Genomic DNA, 22995 nt, shown 5'->3' with positions numbered 1-22995 from the left:
CAAGTTGAATATCAATCTATAAATCCTCCCATCACATGCCAATAGCAGGTAGTAAGAGCAAGAAAGATTCTTGGTTAGTCATGAGATGGAAAGTAAATTGGAGCCTCTATCATCACTACTCTCTGGACTACAGTGTACAGAAAGTACTCGGACTCCTTGGGGATCTGTGTGGTTATTGTGGTTCCAATTGGCATCAACACACGGGCTGGAATTTTACCGGCATGCCCGCCCCAGTTCCAGGGGTGGGTGACGCTCAGAGAATGGCATCCTCCGCTGCCTTGGGTGGGATTGTATAAACCTCGGGCGGACGTTCCGGTAAAATTCTGCCCATGGGCTTCATTCCCTGTCCTGACTGGGGTGGATTCAAAATCTGTCTCCTTTCCGTAGCCATGCTGGAGATTGCAGTGCTGTGGGTTGGACTTGCTTTTGGGCAGAGAGCTGAAAGTAGAAGAAGTTTTAATACTATGTGCATCTTTGAATCTGAAAATTCCTTTCCTTTCTTCCCAGGAACTTTACAATGGCATCAGAATATGGAAAACATTGCTTTCAGGTGTGCAACTTTTGGAAAGTGTTTGTCTGCTTTCTGCAGGTAGCATTTTAAATTGGAGTTTTAGGGATTGACACTATAATCTGTTGTTAGAGTCATACATGCGGCACTCCAACTCAGGATTAGCAACAATAAAGCCTTCACAGACTATTATCCATCCAAAGAAACAAAAGTAAATCCCAGAGAAGATTTCCTTTGAGAGGAATACAATCCAGGATCACACACAATGCTATTCTGCAGATCAAGATGGTATTGTCTATGTGCAATCTGATGTATTTTGAAGTGATATCTCACATTGGCTGCGACATATTGAAGGCACGTTTGTAGGCTTTGTATTATCATGAATGACAACAGAAAAAAGGCCTTATTCCTCCACAAAGGTGAAAACTTGGAAGATATTTTTGAGACCCATACATCAAAACCAACAATAGTTCAGCTATAATGAAACAGCAAACTATTTCACGCCCAAGAAAACTACAATCCACAAACAATTGTCTTCAGATGCACTAATTAAGAAACATACAAGACAACTGACCAATGCTGCATGAGATCAAGGCCACAAACCACCAAATATGATTTTCATGAAGTTCAACATGTTGAATGGGAAATCAAGGCACAAACAATCAAAGGTTTTCTCTTCAGGCAATTGTTCCAAAAAACACTTGAGAAAGATAGAGAGCTGTCAGAGCTGTGGGAGTTAGCAAGATTGCTATCGTTTTCAGAGTCCAGAGCTACTGAAGTTGAGGCTGCCAACCATTACTCTCACCCTCCCACTTCAACACCTGTGAACATTGTTCATTGCTCACGTGCTAGGAAACCATCTGTAAAGCAACAGCAGCAGTATCACAGGTTGCAATGATGTTTTCACTGGTGTTAGTCCACACTGAACAGGTTGCCCTGCTCCTGGCAAACAGTGTAAAACCTGTAGGAATCCCAATCCCTTTTATCTTATTTGTTGCTCAGCACTACTATATCAATACCCTGTATTCATACCACAGCATAAGAGTCAGAGAATATAGCCAAAATTAAGGTGGAAGATGCTGAACATACTTCTGTGCTTTCTTTTCACCATAACAACCAGCTATGTGTGGCAGTGACCATTAGCTACATGGACACAGTTGCTCTCAAAGACACAGAAGCATTTGTTAGTGTCATGGGTAACAGAACATTCAGCAACTTCAGCATTGTCCCATTTTCAGCAAACCAGGGAACACAAAAATTTCTATTACAACTGTGACAAATCACTTAAACCTCTTGGGACTTTTGATACACCAAATATTACTCCATGTCACATCTGGAGAATATGACAAGCTTATCTGTTTTCACACAGTAACAGATTTGTACATGATTGCCGTCATATATATCATTCTTACACGTACCAACAATATCCTCAAATCGCATGCAAACTGCTTCAGTGGTATTGGCAAACTGAAAGATGTCACATGCAAGTTCCATGTTGACCCTTATGTGCCCTCAGCCATGCATCAACAATGATGAATACCATTCCATGTTAGAAGGCAGGCAGAGAAGGAGCTTGTGTATTGACAGCTATAGAATCACAAATCTGGAAAGTAATCAAGAGAGTGTCTACAAATGAAACCACACACACATTATCTTAACCTCTGTTCCCCAAAGCAGGTATCCATGGGGTGTGGCTGGGGGATGGGGGAGGGTGTAGTAAAGATGTGCTGGGGAAACCTCCCATTCCCAGAAGCCATAGTTGTATGACAATTATCCAGGAAAGTTTAAACTTCCACTGTGCATTTTCTCTACCATGGGAATCATCTAAGGGTGATATAAATTGCAAACTTTGCATGCAGTTCTGACTGTCTTACAGTAATAGTTACCAGAAAAATTTAGAACAATGAAACCCACTTCCAACTGTCCTTCCCAGCCCCACTGCCAACTGAGGACCCCCACACCTCTGCACTTCCCTTTGCTTTTGCTTGAGGAGATAAAGCAGTTGACTCTAGGCACACTCTTCAGAATATTATCCCTTTCACAGCCTTTTTGGATAATTTTGCTGAGGCAATAGTTGGAATATGATTTCCAATATTGCTGAAGGTTTATGAACTTGAGATACTATTTTCTGGTAACTATTACTGTAGAGATGGTGGGTGAGCTGCCTTCTTGAATGTTTGCAGTTCATGTGATTTGGGTACATCCATGGTGCCTTTAGGGAAGGAGTTCTAGGATTTTGACCCAGCAACTGTGAAGGGACAGTGATATAATTCCAAGTCAGGATGGTGTTTGGCTTGGAGGGGAACTTGCAGGTTGTGGTGTACTGACACATTTTTTGCTCCATCCTTCTTGCTGATAGAGGTTGTGGGTTTGGAAGGTTTGGAATTTTCCATTTCTTGAGTAATTGAGTGTTACATAAAATGTGAGGGTGGCCTTCATAGCTCCCCTGCTCTAATTTCTCCTCCCTCTCCAAAGCAGCATGCTGAGAATAAAAGATGGGTTTATGGAGTTTACAGAATTACAGGATTAGTGTTACCTATTGTTCGATATGCTGGGGATTGTGTGCAGATCTCTGTATTAATACTAACCTACAAGCCACGGAAGCCAATACTTGGACATTCTCCCATCCGTCTTCATATCCCAGGGGTGTACAAATATGGCACATTTTAGTTTTTCTGCAGCCTGCAATGAGATATGCTCAGTGTTCCAATTAATACTGAAATGTCAAAAAATGGTGCATAATTTTCTCATTTATCAGTTCTATGCACTGGGTTAAATTGCTCACTCGACAACCTAATGCCATTTGCTCAGTAATAATGTGTACGTATATTTTGGGTTACAACATAGTAGGATCAGAAGGTTTGTTTCCAACATATCTCCTCAGTAGTGACAATGATACAAGGCTTTACATGAGACACATAAGAAGACTGGATAGAAATATAGATAGAAAAAAATCAGTTGAGCAGAGCTGCCAAGTTTGGAAAAATTGAGCTGCCAAGACAATCCCGATTGTGGATCTTGGGAAGGATGTGGAATTACACTGTTAAGGTTGGGGATCTATGAGTTTGGAAGCCACTGAAGGAAGATCATCAGAGGAAGAGAAGTCAGTGATGGTCTTGGAATTGATTGTTTGCTGTTAAGTGGTGGGGTCATTCTCCAGGGAGCAATAGAGAAAGAACCACAGAGTTGGCATTCAGCCTCCCCTCGGTTGAGATTGATTCCCCAAGTAACAACAATCCACCATCCCTGTCAGCAGGTTGGATGACATTGTTAAGTTTTGACTTAAAGGAATGAAGGGCAGGGACTTCTGAAGGAGATAGGTTAGAGTGAGTGAAGGGAGCAAAGAAATTGGGATGATATCATGCCAGTAGTTCTTAATGAAAAGATCTATATGATAAGAGGCCAGAGGGAAGGGTCCAGGTCTTTTATTTTACTATCTAATTCAACTGCAGATTATGTGAAATGTCCACATCTAACACGCTTACTAAACCAAGGAATAATCTTACAAAATTTGCATCCTGTCACTGGCAACATGTCTGTGGCCAAAGGGCCATCTAAAATGGTGATTTGTAAAGCGCTCTGGGACAATTGGACAAGAACAAAATTGACAAACTGCAGCCTAAAAGACAGAGATAAACAAGTTGCAACTCAAAGGAATGAATACACAGGATATGGGTCATCTCCAGGCCAAAAGAGACTTTCTGGTCAAACTGGGTTGTTTGCCAGACATAGCAGTGCCGTAACCCCTTATTTGGGAGAAAGTTGTGCATTCTACATGACCCTAGCACCTACAGACATGGCCGTTGGGGACACATCCAGAGATTGGTGTGGCAACACCCGATTGGACTTCATCGATCAGGGTGATCAAGTCCTGATCGATTGATTGGCAATGGCCAAAACGGGCGCAAAACCCAAAGGGGTATAAAGGGTGCTGCGCAACCAAGGATCTCTCTCTCTGACCCCACAAACGAGTTACAAAAACAGTGACTATCGCCAGCGATGACCAGCACAAGAAGAGCTACTATACCCGAGAAGGAAGGAAGACCAGAATTAGAGTGCCAGACCAGACTGCGCAAAGGATGATCGAGACCAACGCACAGATAAAGGCCAATATCTGCTTGGGTATTTGCCAGTCACGCCAAGTTAAGTCAACATCTTGTATTGGACTTGAACTTCAGTATTTCCATAAGATAACTTATTGTTGGTTGGGTGGGTGATTATTGATTGTGTGTTCTAAATAAATACTCGCAGTTATTTGTCCACCTTATAAGGGTTAAAACAGACTGTGCGGCAGGCACAACATGTTTATATTGAGTTAGTCAACAGGTATGTGACAGCAGTTTAAGATAACTTCCTTTCTGATTTTCTTCTTCTGAGGAGTATATCTTGTCTCTATCCTGAGCTGCAGCTATAAATGTTATATAACTAGATTGAAATTTTGGACTGGATTTTAAGCCCCAGTGAGGGTGAGCACAGAGGTCAGTGGGCATTTCATGCTGCTGGTTGGTTTGCTGGGATTGTCCTGCTCCTGAACCATTTTCCTGGCAATGCGGTGGCAGTGGGAAGGGGTGGGGCAAAGCTGTTGGAGGAGTTGATGGTGGAGAGGTGCTAGCAGTAAAAATTTAATGCTCTTGAAAGGCTTATTACGACCTATTGCTGGAGGCCAACTGAATTTTCCAGAGGTATCAGGGACTAGGCCAGCTGTCTGGAGGCAGCCTCCCGGTAGCAGACCAGCAGTCCTTTGAGGGCCTCCCCACCTACTTGACTTCAGCGACAGCTGCAGGCTATCCAGTGGAGGGGGTTTCCCTTCACAATTAAAAGCTACTATGGACATCTTTTGTTTTAAAGTTTAAAATTTAGGAGAGAGGGCGCCTCAAAATAATGGAAGTGCCTTCATAAAACCCCTGTAGTGCAGAAGAAAGCTATTCAGCCCATTGGACCTGCACCAACAACAATCCCACCCAGGCTCTATCCTACGTATTTACCCTATTAATTCCCCTGACACGAAGGACCAATTTAGCATGGACAATCTACATGCATGTCTTTGGAGTGTGTAAGGAACCCAGAGTACCCTTCTCTCTTAGTGACTTGAAAAGATAGTCTGCTGTTTCTTCAGTGCCTAAGGGACTTATTGGCCCTCCAGCTTTTTAAAAAAATTTTTACAGATAAGTGAACCAATATGGAGACAGCAGTATGTCATCAAAGAGGTTGGGATAGCCTACATATTGTCCTTAACTGGGCAATGAGCCTGTCCTTTGGCCATTAACTGGCCAATTTGAGGAAAGTCACAACATCCAGGTGAATGTTCCCACACATTGCAGACCTTTGCCCTCCCCATTCAACTCTGCATTAGGGGCCTGCCCACTGTTAACAAAACAGTCATGAATATAAAAAAAAGTGCCAATTCCTTTAAACTCAGTATTTTTCCCTTCTGTGCATTTACATATATTTCTAAACTAATCCTGCATGTGGCACTTTCAACATTTATTTGAGAAACCTGACAAGATGTAAATAGTTTGAAAATATGTGAGTGCTTACAGCATACACTGGATAAAGTTCTGGGCAATTCAGATCCCAATCGTTGATATGGGAGCCAATTTGAATTCCTGGAAATCCTAACTCTCTGACACAACGATGCATTTCCTGAACAGCGAGCTCCGGGTCCTGCATGGGCAGAGTGCCAAGACCAACGAATCTCGTTGGGTGATTACGCACTGTGGCTGCAAGGTCATCATTCAAAATATGGCAGAGATCCAAGGTGTCCTTGGGTTTTGCCTATCAAAAAAAACAAAAATAACAGTCTTACATTTAACACAGATGGCTGAGTTTTCTGCAAGGTGCTGTGTTTGGGAGCAGGGTGGGTGGAGGGGGTGCAATGCCCAAGCCTCTCACTCTACAAGGTACTTTATCCAGGGTGGATGCAATGCTCAAGGCTCTCACTCAACAAGGGGAAATGCTTGCAGGCAGGGGGTGTGCATGGCAGTACAGAAAATGTATGTGAAGTGGGGGGAGGCCAGTGATGTCTGGGTCAGTGGGAGATGGGGAGGTCAGCAATGACTGGCTCAGTTAGGGGATCAGGAGGTAGGCAGGGGATGTGCATGGCAGTACAGTGCTCTGTGTGTGAAATGGTGGTGGTGGTGGGGGTGGAGGGGGGGAGGAATGGGGAGACCAGGAGGCCAGCGATGCCCAGGTCAGCAGGGATGCCTGGGTCAGTGGGGGATGGGGAGAGCAGGAGTCCAACAAATTTTTTGTGGGGAAGAAGGGGGTGAGCAGCCAGCAATGTCTGTGGGGAGTTGAGGCTAGTGATAAAGCCAGCAATGCCTGTGGGGGAGTGAAAGGCCAGTGATTTCAATGCTGGGAGGATTTGTTTAGCGATCTCCCAGAGATGTGTGCATGCACGGGGATCCACTCAGTGCTCTGATTTCAGCCTCTCCAGCAGGAATAAGCCCACCACTTTTCAGGGTGATTCATGCTAGCAACCTCTGCAGTCCACACAGTGTGGGAGATTTATTTTGAAACTCCTACTGAAAAAAAAGCACGATTTACTCCAGTTTTCATGCAAATTCGACAATTAGAATCTTTTTGGGAGAATCCCCCTTCCCCCCCACACCTTTAGCCTCAAGCCCCTTGTTGATTCTGGGCCTCTGGTGGGTACACTGTGGGCAGCTACCACTGCTCCCAGTGGAGCCACCTATAATGAGGAGCAGCGTCAAGTGGGTGGCATTTCTGTCCCCAGGTCCTTAATACCAGGAGGGTCCAATGGTGGCCATATAAATGCAAATGTCCATTAGGGTGCTTAATGGGCACATGTTGGGAATTTCCCAGCAAAGGTGATGTGGTGCTCTCGCTGGTTCTCTAGCTGATGGGTGAGATCCCCGCACCTGAATTAAATTCCACCTATTTTTCCACCTAGGCAGGAGGGGTCCAGTGGCCTACTCCTTCTCCTAATTCATATGTTCACATGTTCATGTGCTACATTATGTTTGTTTGGCTGTTTAAATGATCAAAGTGTTGATTTTATAAATCTTAAATTATTTCACCAATCCTCATTTATGCCTTTTTTTATATCTCTACTGCAACCACACCACCACCCCCACGCCTCCCCCCACCCCTCCGGCTGGCCTTTCATCTTACATTCTGTGTAAACTTTAGCTCATCCAAAATTCTGCACCTTTACTTGCATCAATTTCCATTCACTCGTCATCCAATGCTTGCTGATCTGCATTGGCCCTCAGTAGAGAAATATCCCAATGGTAACATTTTCACCTTTCTTTCAAATCCTTCCCTGGCCTTGTTCCTGATTAGCTTTGTAACCACCTCAAGCCCTACAACTCTCTGTGATCCCTCCCACTCTGGCCTCTTACACATTACAGGTTTTAATTACTCCATCTTTTGGCAGCCGTGCCTTTGGTTGTCTTGGCCCTAATCTCTGGAATTCTTTCCTTAAATCTCTCCGCCTCTAGCTCTTTCTCCTCTCTTTCGTATTCCTTTAAACCTATCTCTTTGATTGAGCTTTACATCCCCTGTCCTAATATCTCCTTATGTGACTCAAAGTCAAATTTTGTTTGAAAATGCTCCCGTCTTGTGTTAACATGATTTATAAAATTGTTGTTGTCAGGACAGTTCCTACCAATTCTCTAAGTCTCTTCATTATTTTTCTTCTTTTTCTTTGAAGTCTATACCTCTGATGCATTTTATTTATAAAAATTGTGTGAACATTCCTTTCTCGTGCTTCACTAGAACCTTCCTATTCCTTCTCTGTTTTAGAGTCCTGCTTGTCATCCGATTCAAAGACTCTTTTGGCTTCCTCACCTTCACCATGCTGCAGAGTGAAAGGAAGATGATTGAAGCAGCAAAAGAAGAGAAGGGCAGAGAAAGAGAATGGTGAGGGAGGAGAAAAAGATGAATTAGGAGACTGAAACATAAGGAGTTCTCATCTGAGGAAAGATGTCTTTGCTATAGAGGGAGCACAGCAAAGGTTTACCATGCTGATTACTAAGAGGAGAGACTAAGTCAGTTAGGATTATATTCACAAGAGTTTAGAAGAATGAGAGGGGATCTTATAGAAATGTACAAAATTCTAACAGGGTTAGACGGGGTAGATTTAGAAAAAATGTTCTCAATGGTGGAGGAGTCCAGAACTAGGGGTCATAGTTTGAGGATAAGGAGTAAACCTTTTAGAACTGAAGTGAGGAGGCCAAAACATTGTCTGATTTCAAGAAAAAATTAGATATAGCTCTTGAGGCTAAAGTGATCAAGGGATGTGGGAGGAAGGGAGGGATAAGGATGTTAAATTTGATGATTTCAAAGCCAGCACATAGGGCTGAATGGCCTACTCCTGCTTCTAGTTTCTCTGTTTCTACGTTTTTAAGAAATGACTGGGAGGCAGAACAAAGTGAGTAGGAATAGAGAATCAGAGGAAGCAGCAAGAGACCAATGTTTCTCTCCATTACAACATGGGCTACACTTCATTGGCTGTGAATTGGTTTTTGACATCTCAAGGTCATGAAAAGCAAATGCAAGTTTCTTAAAGCAGATAAAAGTGAAAGATCAGAATGAGGGAGGTGAGGCGCGAAAGTAGAAAAGAGTGAAGCACACCTTTGAAAAGGGAAGTTGCGGGCAAAAAAAGACATGGAAGGGAAGGAGGAGAGCAAAGGGACAGAAATGAAAATAGTGAGGAAAATAAGAGAAAAATAAGAGTGAAATGCATAAGTGAAAAAAGTAAGAAAATGTATGAAGGCAGCAAGAGAAGCAATAGTGGAAAAGGAAAAAGATATAACAGAAGTTAGGGAGAGTAAGTTAAAATAGAAAGTGAAATAAAATGGAGAGCGTTAACAAAATCTGAGATAAGAAACAGAGAGAGATTATTTTTTCTACATATCGCCATGCAATTTTGCAGTACTTTTGCTGACTCACACTACTTTAAGTGTGTCCTCCCTGCTGGGCGTGTGGGATCAGTCAACCTATTCTATCCAATACAATGTAGTTTATCATTACCCTGATATGGTACTGAAAACTTGATTATAATAAGCACTGTATCAATATTTTATTTTCTGCTCTTTATTAACTTAGTATTCCTTTATACATGACATGACACATTTATGGTTGCTACAGTTTAGTTTTTATAGCTGCCAGAAATACTGATCTGATAAAAGGTAAACATTCTCTACTATGAACACTACCAAGCATGGACTAAATCTAACTTGTTATATGATACTTTCCTTTGCAAAAGCAGTGACCACAATATGTTAATCAATAACTAAAATCACAATACTCATATTTTTCCTTCAAACCTTTATTTTTAATTCATTCGTGGGACATGGGCTGGCCAGCATTTATTGTCCATCCTGACTTGCCCTTGGAGGGCAGTTGAAAGTCAACGACATTACTGCGGCTTTGGAGTCATATGTAGGCCAGACTAGGTAAGGATGGCAGATCTCCTTCCCTAAAGGACATTAGTGAATCTGATGGATTTTTGTGACAATCGATAATGGTTTCATGGTCATCAATAGATTCTTAATTCCAGATAATTCCAGATAATCCTACAAACTCACCCAATAATTGAACATAACAGGAACAGTAGAAAGAGCTTGTACAGTTACGCCTGTAAAATAAAATGTTTTTCATTTATAAACATGTTTGATTATTTTTATTTCAATGCAATTCTGTGATTCCATAGGTTGCACATTTTTGACTGTAAAGTCATCCCATGTAGCATCCACTTGTACTGACTGTAGCATCAAATTGTTTGGTGTTTGATCATGCATGTCTATTGATTCTTATATGTGCTGTGTGTTGTCAGCCAAGCCTGGTTGTGGTTACTGACTAGGAGAAACTAAACTCAAGCAACAAGCTGTAAGTATGAGGGTCAGATATAGAAGGGATTGTCCCTTATTTTGACTGTTTGTCTCACATTCCTTCAGTGGCCTCTTTTGTCCCTTATTTCTAGGACAGCTCATGGTGGACTGAGGCTGGGATTCCCCTGCCTTTGTTACTTTATTTTTTATATGAGTGTATGCACTATGGCTGTTGCCCACTAGAGGGGAATTTGGGTCATTAGCACCCTCCTCTGCTCTTATGATCATGAGGAACTGTCTCCTCCCTGCACTCATGGTCACTAGCATTCCCCTCATCAGCTTTGCACTTTCCAGTTCTGTCTTCAACTTCAATGAACAGTACCCTGCTCAAATTCCAGTTCCTGTTTTTCTCTTCACTTCAATCTTTATGGAAATCTCTTTTCATTATCCAGTTTCTGGAACTAGTTTCCTTGCTCATTACTTCTTTGTATGGCTATCTTTTCTCTAGCAAGGCTGTGAGAGTTAGCTTCTCTCTCACTGCTAAACTCCAATTGCAATGACTTCAGTTAAAAGTAAACTCAAAAATTCTTCCTACCCTGAAAATGCCTCTGGTTGCTAAGTAAGATCTCATTTCTTTCTCCGAGCTTGTGTTTACTTTTCACGTTATAAACTCACAATGTGGACACATTTTGAACTGAACCCAAAAACTCCCATACGTGCAAACATCTTTAACATGTATCGAACTAGAGTTTTACTTTCTTACACAAAAACACTAAACTCATTTAAGTGTATACATAAGAACATAAGAAATAGGAGCAGGAGTAGGCCAACTAGCCCTTCGAGCCTGCCCCGCCATTCAATAAGATCATGGCTGATCTGTCGTGGCTCAGTTCCACATTCCCGCCCTCTCCCCATAACCCTTAATCCCCTCTCTTATCAAAAACCCATCAACCCGCGTCTTAAAAATATTTAGCGAGGTAGCCTCCACCACTTCAACGGGCAGAGAATTCCAGAGATTCACCACCCTTTGAGTGAAGAAGTTCCTCCTCAACTCTGTTCTAAACCGTCCCCCCTTTATCTTGAGGCTGTGCCCCCTAGTCCTACTATCCTTTCTGAGCGGGAAGAGTCTCTCCACCTCTATCCTATCCGTCCCATTCATCATCTTATACGTCTCAATGAGATCTCCCCTCATTCTTCTAAACTCTAATGAGTACAAGCCTAATTTATTCAGCCTCTCCTCATAGCTCAACCCCCTCAACTCCGGCATCAGCCTAGTAAACCTCCTCTGCACTCCCTCCAAGGCCAAAATATCCTTGCGTAAATACGGCGCCCAAAACTGCACACAGTACTCCAGCTGCGGCCTCACCAATGCCCTATACAGCCGCAGCAAGACCTCCCTACTTTTATATTCAATCCCCCTCGCGATGAAGGCCAGCATCCCATTCGCCTTCCTGACCACCTGCTGCACCTGCAAGCTGGGTTTTTGCGACTCATGCACAAGGACCCCGATACCTTAATTCTATTATCCAACAATATACCATAGATCACTTAAAACTATCTCTGGTCTTGGACTATGTGCTGCCGCATATATTGCACCAGCATCACCCTCAGGTTTTATGTGCAGAGATTAAGTATGCTTCCTCATTGGATGGCTGGAGGTGCCTGGTCTCGCCACTATCACAGGACCAGTCATGGTTCTCCCCTGCCAGTTCAGCAGCCTGCTCTTTGTACTCTAAGAGGGGTCAGAGAATGGCCTGTCCTCTCTCATCCTCATTCTTGTACTTGTTGTGCACTAATTCGTTCTGCATAAAGAAGAAAGATAGTTTGTGAGCACTTATGTTTTATGTGATGTTCATATGATGCCAATCTTCACCACCAACCTGTTGACAAATGTGTGCCAAATGATAAGTGCACTGCTGCTGGTCTCCACAGGTACCTTTTTCTTAATTCATTTGTGGGACATGGGCATCATTGGCTGGCCTCATTTATTTCCCATCCCTACTTGCCCTTTGAAGGCCATTGAGAGTCAACTACATTGCTGTAGCTCTGGAGTCACATGTAGGCCAGACCAGGTAAGGACAGCTGATTTCCTTCCCTAAAGGATATTAGTGAACTAGATTTTTTTTTACAACAATCGACAATCGTTTCATGGTCATCAGTAGAACCTTAATCCCAGATATTCCAGTCTCACCAACTTCTACAAATGCACCATAGAAAGCACTCTTTTTGGTTGTATCACAGCTTGGTATGGCTCCTGCTCTGCCCAAGATCGCAAGGAATAACAGAAGATCCTGAATGTAGCCCAATCCATCATGCAAACCAGCCTCCCATCCATTGACTGTGTTTACACTTCCCGTTAACTCAGCAAAGCAGCCAGCTTAATTAAGGATCCCACACATCCTGGACATTCTCTCTTCCACCTTCTTCCATTGGGAAAAAGATATAAAAGTCCGAGGTCACGTACCAACCGACTCAAGAACAACTTCTTCCCCATTACTATCAGACTTTTGAATGGACTTACTTTGCATTAAGTTGATCATTCTCTACACCCTAGCTATAAGTGTAACACTACATTCTGCACTCTCTTGTTTCCTTCTCTATGAATGGTATGCTTTGTCTGTATCGTGCATAAGAAACAATACTTTTCACTGTATACCAATACATGTGACGATAATAAATCAAGTCAAAATATTTTTTATTGAATTCAAATTCCACCATCTGTCAGGACAGGAACCCAGGTGCCAGAACATTAGCTGAGTTTCTGGATCAATAGTCTAGTGTTAATACCATTAGGCCATTGCCTCCCTTTCAGCATTTCAGCAATGCCTTCCAGAGTCACGGGCTCCAGCAGCTAGACGGACAAGGACAACAGAGGCATGGCAGTAGCAATGTCTGCGGTTGCCCTCTGAGCCAACTTTCTCTCACTAAAGAATTTGCTCTCTTGGTATAGCTGGGTCAGTGCCCCACAGTTTTCTCACCCTCCTCTTTCTCAGCATCTTTCCATGTTGATTTGCCAACAGGATCACCAGCCTGAAATTGGAGCTAAAAACCCTGGCTAATTTTGTTCCCAACATATCATAGCCTCAGATGAGTTCAGCTAGTCAACACGACATTTCAAGCAACAACCCTGGGTGCATCTTGGGCTGTAGTAACCTCATAGTAACAAAATATTCAGTGGAATATGAACGTACAGTCATGTGGAAATGCCAAATAGAAAAGGACCAGCTGATCCATCATAACTGGGTCCACCAAGTCTCTTATCTTCATAGTAGCAGACAGGTAAGACAATAAGTTTGCAATAGTTATTGAAAGGAGACCTGCCTTTAGTGTGTGTTGTAGCCTCCAGTCCTAATGTAGCATCCTTTAACATATGATCCATAATAAACTCCAAAAATACAGTCTGATGAACAAACCACTGTTTAATTCTAGATGGATGGATTTGGAAAAATTATCAGCATGATATAATGGATCTTAATTTACCTGATTGATCCATTTCTCGAATTCGAACTTCTGGATCCCAGCAGTTTTCCTGTACCACTCTGAACACGTTGCCGTATTTCATCATTTTTGCTTCCCCCTTTTTGAAAACAGCAGATTTTAATTGGTCATATAAACCCGTAGTATACTATTGCTACTGCTTGTAGGAATTGGGTGATCAGGAATGGATAAATTGTGAGGCTAGCTGTCGTGTGCTGACCTGGAATGAATTTGATGCAAATTTCATTGCAGCTTTACCTCTAGCTCAATTGAACTAATAGCAGGCTGGTCACTCGGCAACCTTAGTGATATTATGGAGAAATCTGATGAGCAGACTGTTAGATGCATTCTTGTTAGAGCCAGAGAAACAGCAGGAGTCAGCAGTGTCATGCAGAATTATAAGACAATTGAGAAATATAAATAAAATATTATAAGACATATTATAGCAATTAAAGGGAGACAAAATGGAGAATATATATTCACACAAATGTGGATATTACAAAATGAGCCAAAGTCAAGCTACATTTAATTTTCCCTGCCTCAAACCTTTAATTAACTCAATAGCAGTTATTCACTGCATTTTAGAGTTTGTATAATCTTACCTGAGAGTGATGGTGAAGTTGGACCCAACCTTCATATCCATATCTCTGGCAAAATAAAAGAGTTGTAAATTATTTAAGTAGACATAACTTAAGTTTAAGTTTATTTATTAGTCACAAGTAGGCTTACATTAATACTGCAATGATATTACCGTAAAAATCCCCTAGTCACCACACTCTGGCACCTCTTAAGGTACACTGAGGAGAATTTAACATGGCCAATACATCTGCCCTTTTGGACTGTGGGAAGAAACTGCAGCACCCAGAGGAAACCCACGCAGGACGTGGGGAAAATGTGCAGACTCTGCACAGACAGTGACCCAAGCCGGGAATCTAACCTAAGTCCCTGGCGCTGTGAGACAGCAGTGCTAACCACTGTGCCACCGCCCCTCCAAATACTGTAGCAAATACAACATTTCTCACAAATCGCAAAGTGCATTGCAACCAATCAATTACTCTTGAAGTGTAGCTACTGTTGTTAACTGCTACTATTTTACAACGTTCCTGCCTCGATATTCAATTTAGCATCTTGAGATCCTCATGCCCCATTTTCTGGAGGACTGCTGCACTACAGCCAGTGGGAGTGGAGGAGGTCTCGGTTGGTGCTTGGGGTCAGGATGCCCCAAGGAGTATATGGCTGACAAGGTATTCATCATCCCTGGGGTTTACTTATCATTCTCTATAACTTGGGGGTCTTGGGAGCCTTTTCCTCTACTGTCAGATTTTCTCTGCTTTCCTTGCACTCTGCTATTCTATAACAAGCATTCATACCACCTTCAGACTTTTCTTATCCCAGCAGCACCCTGGACGATTTACAGCATCAGCCCTTTGGTCATTTAATCACTCCCTCCTTTTTTTGGCTCTGTATTTCCTTAAAAGTTGTTGACATTCTGCTTCTGATGAAAGGTCTTTGACTAGAAACATTGGCTTTGATTTTAATTCCTTACAATCGGTGAAAGAGGTCAATTGTAAAGTTAAGTATCAGGCTCAGTTAATCTGTCTATAACTTTTTGTCCTTCATTGCTAAAGGGATGGAGTTTAAAACCAGCAAGATTATGTTACAGCTGTAAAAGGTGCTGGTGAGACCACACCTGGAGTACTGTGTACAGTCTTGGTTTCTTTACTTGAGAAAGGATATACTGGCACCGGAGGGGGTGCAGAGGAGATTCACTAGGTTGATTCCGGAGTTGAGTGGGTTGGCTTATGAGGAGAGACTGAGTAGACTGGGGCTGTGCTCATTGGAATTCAGAAGAATGAGGGGAGATCTTATAGAAACATATAAGATTATGATGGGAATAGATAAGATAGAAGCAGGGAAGTTGTTTCTACTGGCAGGTGAAATAGAACTAGGGGGCATAGCCTCTGTGCAGACTGCCAATACATGGCTTCATTAACATCTGATTTGAATAAAAAGTTAGCAGATTAAAAATTTTATCCATCTGTTACCTATGTTTTACCTCTACCAGTGACACCACTAATTAAATGCAGGTTCGTCCAAGGATTGTTCAAATTTCACACAAGACTTCTTACAGATGCCCTTGAGGAGGCTATTTTACCATTGCATTGCACTCATTTTCAGCTGTGTTGCAGTCATAAAGTGGGGCGTAAAGAGATTAGCGCAATTGGCGCCTGTTTTCATGATTGCTACCATTTTACAAACACCAGATTTCCGGCGTAGTAAACCTCTCGCTGGAAATGGGCAAGAGGCAGGTTAATGTATTTAAATTTATTTGCTTAGCGAGCCTGACACTCGATTGTCTGGGCTGACCCCCCCTTTATGATCTTACTGGGAAAGATTCTTACGGCGAGGCATAGACATGCTCCCCATAAACAGGGAGCAGTCGACTTGGCCTCGCCGGTGGAACCCGAGACCATTGAGGCCCCTTGGGGGGAGGATGGGGGCAAGGGCAAAGGGGTGCGTGCCCTTTGGGCAATGCCAGATTGGCAGTGCCACCCTGGCACTTGGGCAATGCCCCTGGGCACTGCCAGTTGTGGGGCAAATGGGGGAGGAGCAAATAGGACAGGGCTAGAAGGAGAGGGAGCAGTGGGGGCAGCGCTAATGGAGGGAGTGGTCCACTGCCACTCTGCAGCTATTAGTGGGGGGAGGGATGGGGGCGAGGCCTGCTGACACGCTGCAGCAAGTGGTAGGGGTAGGGAGGGAGAGAGGGCCTGCTGCCACTCAGCAGTGATTGGTGGGAGAGAGGGAGAGGATGCCCACTACCACTCTGCAGGGATCAATGGGGGGGGTGGGTGGGGGGGAGAGGAAGGGAAAGGGGCCCATTGCCATTTTGCAATGATCGGTGGGAAAGAGGAAGAAGTGGCCCGCTGCCACTCTGCAGGAATCAATGGGGGGTGGGAGCTACCACTCTGCAGCGATCAGTGGGGGGAGGGCAGCAGGGCAGCGATAGGTGAGAGAGGGGTGTCTGTAATCGGCCTGGCCGGTGGGGGTAGTCGGCGGGCACTGTATCTCAGGCCACGGGCTCCCGCAATTGTGGCCTGCAATAGCAGGGCCCTGACGGCTCTTTCATTACTGTCAGACCCCTGCTCCTGTTATTCAGCATCAAAGGCCAGCACATGTGCACTACATCTGCAGGCTTTCGGGCGCATTAAGCCCTGCTTATATAATCAAGGACTCTGCACATTCTCTCTTCCACTTTCTTCTTTTGGGAAAAAGATACAAATTCTGAAGTCATTTACCAACCAACTCAACAAGTGTTTCTTCCCTGCTGCCATCAGACTTTTGAATGGACCTTCTTTATGTTAAATTTATCTTTCTCTGCACCCTAGCTATGACTGTAACAATACATTCTGCACACTCTTCTTTCCTTCTCCCTTATATATGCCATGAACGGTATGCTTTCATCTGTATAGCGTCCAAGAAACAATACTTTCCACTGTGTACATATGACAATAATATATCAAATCAAATCAAAACCCTACCGTTCAATTATTTCTCAAAAGCAGTAACGAGGTAACTGCACCTGTTTTAGATTGGGCCATTCCTTAGGCAGAATGTGGCAGTGTAAGTCTATCTTCATTCTTGTAGAACGAGCACAACAACTTTAAAATCAGACACTTCTCTGGATACAGACCAGTGGTTACTCAATTAACTCCCACCTTCCTTGGAGAGGCGTACTGGTACAGTCGCCAATCAGAGCTCACGTAAACTTTCACTAACTACAAATCAATCATCAAAGGGCAAAGTACAGATAGAAGTGGAGATAACATGTACATTTGTAACTGAAGGCACAAACAAGGAATGTGTTTTAATTATCATTAACCTATCGCTTATGTAACTATTTAATATGGCATGTTCAACTAAAGTTCACACTTCAAAATTTAGGGTGATTGTAGGGATAAATGCCTCATTCATTAAATAAAATGAAGAGCACAGACAGATATACAGAAAGATTTGGATTATTTCCAAAATTGTGGATTGCAATATAAGAAAATGCAAGAGAACAGAATGGCACAAGTTAGTACATGGGTCAATGATATGGCAGTAATAACAGAGACCTGACTCAAGGAAGGGGAGGGCTGGGAAATTCATGTTTCTGGCCACAAGGTACTTATTTAGCTTTTTAAAAAAAGTTATTCTTTCATGGGATGTGGGCATCACCGGCTAGGCCAGCATTTATTACCCATTCCTAATTGCCTTTGAGAAGATGGTGTTGAGCCATCATCTTGAAGCACGGTAGTCCATGTGGTGCAGGTTCACCTACAGTGCTGGTTGCAAGGGAAGTCATGAAAGATAGGGATGGTGTACATGTTTAGAGTTGGTGGCACTGGATGAAAGGCACTGCATCAGAGTGCATGAAGAGGTGTCAGAGTCAGAGAAAAATGTGCACACCCTGCCTCAGACGAGGGAGGACAGTGACAATGATGTCCCAGTTCGCATTGTGGTCTGCCTCAGGAGTTTGGGGCAGAGTAATTCGATCAACAGCAGCTGATGTGCCAGCTTCTAGTGGAGTTCCCAATGGAGTTCCCTGAGACAATATGAGTGGAGGAATCCAGCATGGCGATGAGCACTATATGTCTCAGGGGATTGATGTTGTGAGCTCCAAACATGACAGTAAGGTCCACCTCATGGACAGCCTCATGCAGCATCACCTCCAGTACATGAAAGAGCAGAGAAATGTTCTGCAAAGCATTTATAGCTCATTCAAATAGCCTGGATCACTCATTCAGTGTGTATGCATTGATCTCCATGGATTACACAAGGAGCTACTTACAGACAAAAGGGCATTCACACTGGTGGCACAACGGAGGCTGGAAGGAACATCTGCTACACCCCAGCACCCTGTCCCATCATCAACATTGGCTGTTGCTCAATTTGAGGGTGACACTTATTCAAGATTATGAGTTTCTGCCATGGCTCTGCATGTGACTAAATGGAATGATTCTTCAAACCTTTGGACACATGGGGCAGGATGAGGTAAGGGATTGTGGAGCGCAGGATGCACTTCCATTTCTTTCCTACTCCATTGGTCAAGCTGTTGCCATTTGAACGATTGTTAGTAATCTCCTCCCAGTCATTAATGTTAATGCTTTCAAATTTCAAGAAGAGTTTTCTAGTGCCTTTGAAGCATTTTCTGTGCCCTTCCTTGGAATATTGGTCATTTGGGAATTGAAAAAACAAGATCTTCGGGGGGAGGCACTTTTTAGCCATCCGATCACAGCCTGGATTTTCACAATCATGGAGAGCCTCTCTGTTGTTGCAAAAATGGCACAACACCTATAATTTTTGGAGGGGTGGGAATGGACCCAGAATGGGATTTGCAATCATGTTTTTTTGCCTGTAGAAATCAGAAGCTGCCTGCACTTGTAACCGTTTGGAGAGGAGAATTATTACTTTGGATGTGGTTCTGTGAGATTTTTGGTGGATGTTAGGACCCTTAGGGGAGGTTAGGTGCCCTTTAGAGAAGTCATATGCTCTTTGGGATGTCTAAATAAGCATGAATCATAACATGTATATAAACTAATTGGAACAATTGTCTCTCAAAAATAACTGTCAAAAATGTCAAGATTAATGATGAAGGGGAGCTGTCAAACTGCCAAAACATTTAAAACTCCTTCCCCATGACTCTTTACAAAGGCTGGTGTGTTAAAACGATTGATTGCTATTTCGCTCTGTCTATTGACGTAAGGCTTAGGATTATCATTACTGGATTTGCACTGCATTAGTGATTTCACATCAGACTATGAAGATAATAGGATGCCTGCTATTTTAGTTTGATTGACAGCTCCAAGAGTTTATGGACTCTTTGAAGTGGAACTAGGAATTGCAATGGTTGTTTTTAATAAGGGTTTATGCAATTAGTAAAATGTTTCTTTTTGCAAAGGAGGATGTAGTTAAAGGAAGGTAGTAATTTTTTTAATGAATTTTTTTTTCTGATTAAAGTCTGTGGTAGACACTTGGAACTTTATTTTATTTAATCTCAGTTTGGGACATGAAGTGTGCCTCTAATAGATAATGGGTGAGTTGGCATAGCAGGTGCGAAGGCAAAGGGTGAAGAGTTGAGGCATGGGTTGGCATGAATCGGCAATAAGCTTGCATCAGACTTATAAAGTGCCATGGAGTTGAGTGGGGAGGGCATATGTTGGCATGAAAAGAATGAGGGGCCATGTAGGTCAGTGGGGTGCATAAGGAGCATGGATTAGCGTTGCCCTGCAATATTTTCCTTCTCAGGTAATGGTCCAATTCTCCTTTGAAAACCTCAGTTGACCCTGCCTCCACCACATTTCCAGGCAGTGCATTCCACATTCTAACCATTCACTGCACAAAAAAGTTTTATCTCATGTCGCCATTGCTTCAAAAGTACTTAATTGGTTGTAAAAAAAAACTTGAGGGACATCTTTAGGTCATGAAGAGTACTATATTAATGCAAGACATTGTTGGCTACTAGATTATGCATCTAAAGAATTATTACTGTAGATGTGTCATGGTTGGCTGCCTTGATTTCTATGCTGCTAATGGAAATCTTCGTTTCACAATACATAAGAACATAAGAAATAGGAGCAGGAGTAGGCCATCTAGCCCTTCGAGCCTGCCCCGCCATTCAATAAGATCATGGCTGATCTGTTGTGGCTCAGTTCCACTTTCCCGCCCTCTCCCCATAACCCTTAATCCCCTCGCTTATCAAAAACCCATCAACCCGCGTCTTAAAAATATTTAGCGAGGCAGCCTCCACCACTTCAACGGGCAGAGAATTCCAGAGATTCACCACCCTTTGAGTGAAATACACACATTCAAAAGCACAGTATTTCTATGACTTTTCCAGTGGTTCACCTTTTTAGAAAGAAATTTGCTTTTGTTCAATTTTAAATTATTTTAATACGGCCGTAGTGCAGTAGCCATGCATTTGATAAGTAGGAGGGTTTATTCTTATTTTTTTAAACCCAAGTTCTCAATATATTCTGAGACTAGGCCAAGGTATATAGGAAAGCTATTGTTCAACACAGAAATACTGAAAAACAGAAAGTGAGTCATTCTGCCTGCTCGTGTCTTAAGCAAACAGTGCTGCACTTTCAAAAGATAAGGGTATAGGCCAAGAAGTGCACAGTGACTCATTCTGCCAACTCCTCGTTCTACTTACATATTGGTTTAACATTCAGTGTGCCACAATCTGGGAGATGTTTGGAGGCTGATGATAAACAAACTGATGCCAGGGAAGTCTATCTCCAGCAAAGCTTGTCTGCCCGCAGCCACACTTACCCACTGAGCTGTGTTTACAGATCCTGCTACAGCCATCTGGAACTGTTGAAGAGATCTGTCTTTTTAGACTCGGGAGCAGTAGGGAGGCTATGATAAAGTTGTCATCTGAAGCAAGCTGCCTTGTAGACAACATCAACCACAGGGACTTTACTAACAGTGGCAGTCACTTCCCCCTTCTAGCTTTCACAGGAGCAACCATCTCAATGGGAGAAATAAATATAATGTTGGGCTTAATATTAAGTAATGAAGTTATGGCAGAGGAAAGCATAGACTATGATCTTTTCCAGTGTTAAATGGGAGCAATACAGCACTACCATAGCAGTGCCTGACTAGGAGCTTCTGTTCGAGGGATTGAACCATCAATGAGAGAACAATTGAAACATGACTGGAATAGCATTTGACAAAAGTTGTGACAGAGGGCTCAAGTAGTAATGGTGTGGGATTTGCACTAATATATTTTAATAGCCTGTCATTATAGAATCATGGAATGATACAACACCAAAGGCCATTTGGCCCATTGTGCTTATGTCAGCTGTTTGCTGGAGCTGTCCAATTTGTCTCATTGCTCTGCCATTTCTCATGAACGAATAAAAGAAAGGTGACATGTTGTCCATCCACACTTCCATTTTGAAAAGGCTTCTAAACTCAGCATAAAGGTTTGAACATGGAGTGTGCCTTTAAAACAGTTGTCCTTAAGATCTGTAATATCATAATTACACATTCATAACCATAATATTACCCAATTCTCCAGTAATGCTGTGGTGTCCGGAATAATTTGAAATGGCAGTCCCAACAATGGCTAACAGTTAGAAAGAATATTGTAGCAGATAACTGTGCATTTTATTTATTCTTCAATAATGAGAGAGGCGTCTTAAAAAAAACGGTAACACTTCTTAATTATTGTGCTTAATGTTTCTTCTTCAAGGCGTCACACTTGGCAACCAAACTGATTAATGAAATTCATGACAGCTGTGGATGGCATATTCACACAATAGGTTCTGTGAAGGACAATGATAAGAAATTAGATTTTTCACTACTACACATTCATACAACATTAACCAAATGATTCCTTAATTTATTAAAGAAGAAAATTCCCTTAATTAACATCGCTGCTCATGTGATTCCATCAGTAACAATGTACCAATTAAAATTCACTTACTAATAGACTCATACTGCTTTTTAATGGTATCATATCCAAATATATGCTTTTAAATCCTGCATATCTGAAGAGAAAGGTCAAAGCTTTCAAGCAGAATATTTACTTAGGTGAAACAGATATTGTCAGAAAGGGCCAGAAAGTTTAATAATAGTATTTGTAAAAAATGTTAACATTCTACATCTCAGTGCATGAAACATCCATGAGATTGGAGAGGTTTGGGTTATTCTTCTTGTAACAGAGAAAGCTGAGGGGTGACATGATTGAGGTATACAAATATACAAAATCGTGAGGGGTAGCGTTAGAGTAGACAGGAGGAATCTGTTTCCCTTGGCAGAGAGTTCAAAAACCAGGGGTCATAGATTTGGGCTAAGTGGCAGAAGGATTACAGGGGACATGAGGGTGGTGGGTGTCTGAAATTTGCTGCCTGTTTTGGTGTTGGAGGCAGTGACCTCACACCCATTTAAAAAGTATCTGGATCTGTACTTTAAGTGCTGTAAATTGCAGGGTCATGTGCAGGAAAATGGGATTAGAAAGGGCTCCTGTGTGCCTTTGTGATGGGCATGGGCAAAATAGGCTGAATGGTCCCTCTTTATGCTGTATCATTTCTATGATTCGATGACAGATGAATTGAAGGTACAAACAAAGAGAAATGTAACCGAGAAGTTGGCGCAGGGTGATCAAGGTTAGAAACTAAATATTCCCAGGTACTCAACTTTCAAAACGAATAGAGAATATGGAAA

General features: G+C 42.5%; 1 protein-coding gene across 2 annotated transcripts in view; it reads right to left on the bottom strand.

The window, feature by feature from the left end:
* acmsd (aminocarboxymuconate semialdehyde decarboxylase) overlaps nt 1-22088 on the bottom strand; it is a 33143-nt gene extending 11055 nt beyond the window's left edge. Inside the window, exons 1-6 of one of the 2 annotated variants that reach the window (XM_080198277.1) lie at nt 21836-22088; nt 14385-14429; nt 13786-13882; nt 10063-10112; nt 6047-6283; nt 3097-3190 (exon numbers count right to left, since the gene is read on the bottom strand). In XM_080198277.1, the coding sequence (XP_080054403.1) occupies nt 3097-3190; nt 6047-6283; nt 10063-10112; nt 13786-13870 (466 nt within the window). In that variant the 5' untranslated portion in view covers nt 13871-13882; nt 14385-14429; nt 21836-22088. Of the gene's footprint in view, nt 1-3096; nt 3191-6046; nt 6284-10062; nt 10113-13785; nt 13883-14384; nt 14430-17362; nt 17476-21835 lie in introns of those variants that run through there. The other variant, XM_080198276.1, reaches the window with a different exon arrangement.
* Nucleotides 22089-22995: the final 907 nt, after the last annotated feature.

The sequence above is a fragment of the Carcharhinus amblyrhynchos genome, chromosome 11, assembly GCF_965287045.1.
Source record: "Carcharhinus amblyrhynchos chromosome 11, sCarAmb.v2.hapA, whole genome shotgun sequence".
Classification (NCBI taxonomy): Eukaryota; Metazoa; Chordata; class Chondrichthyes; order Carcharhiniformes; family Carcharhinidae; genus Carcharhinus; species Carcharhinus amblyrhynchos.
This window is presented reverse-complemented; position numbering and strand designations above follow the sequence as displayed.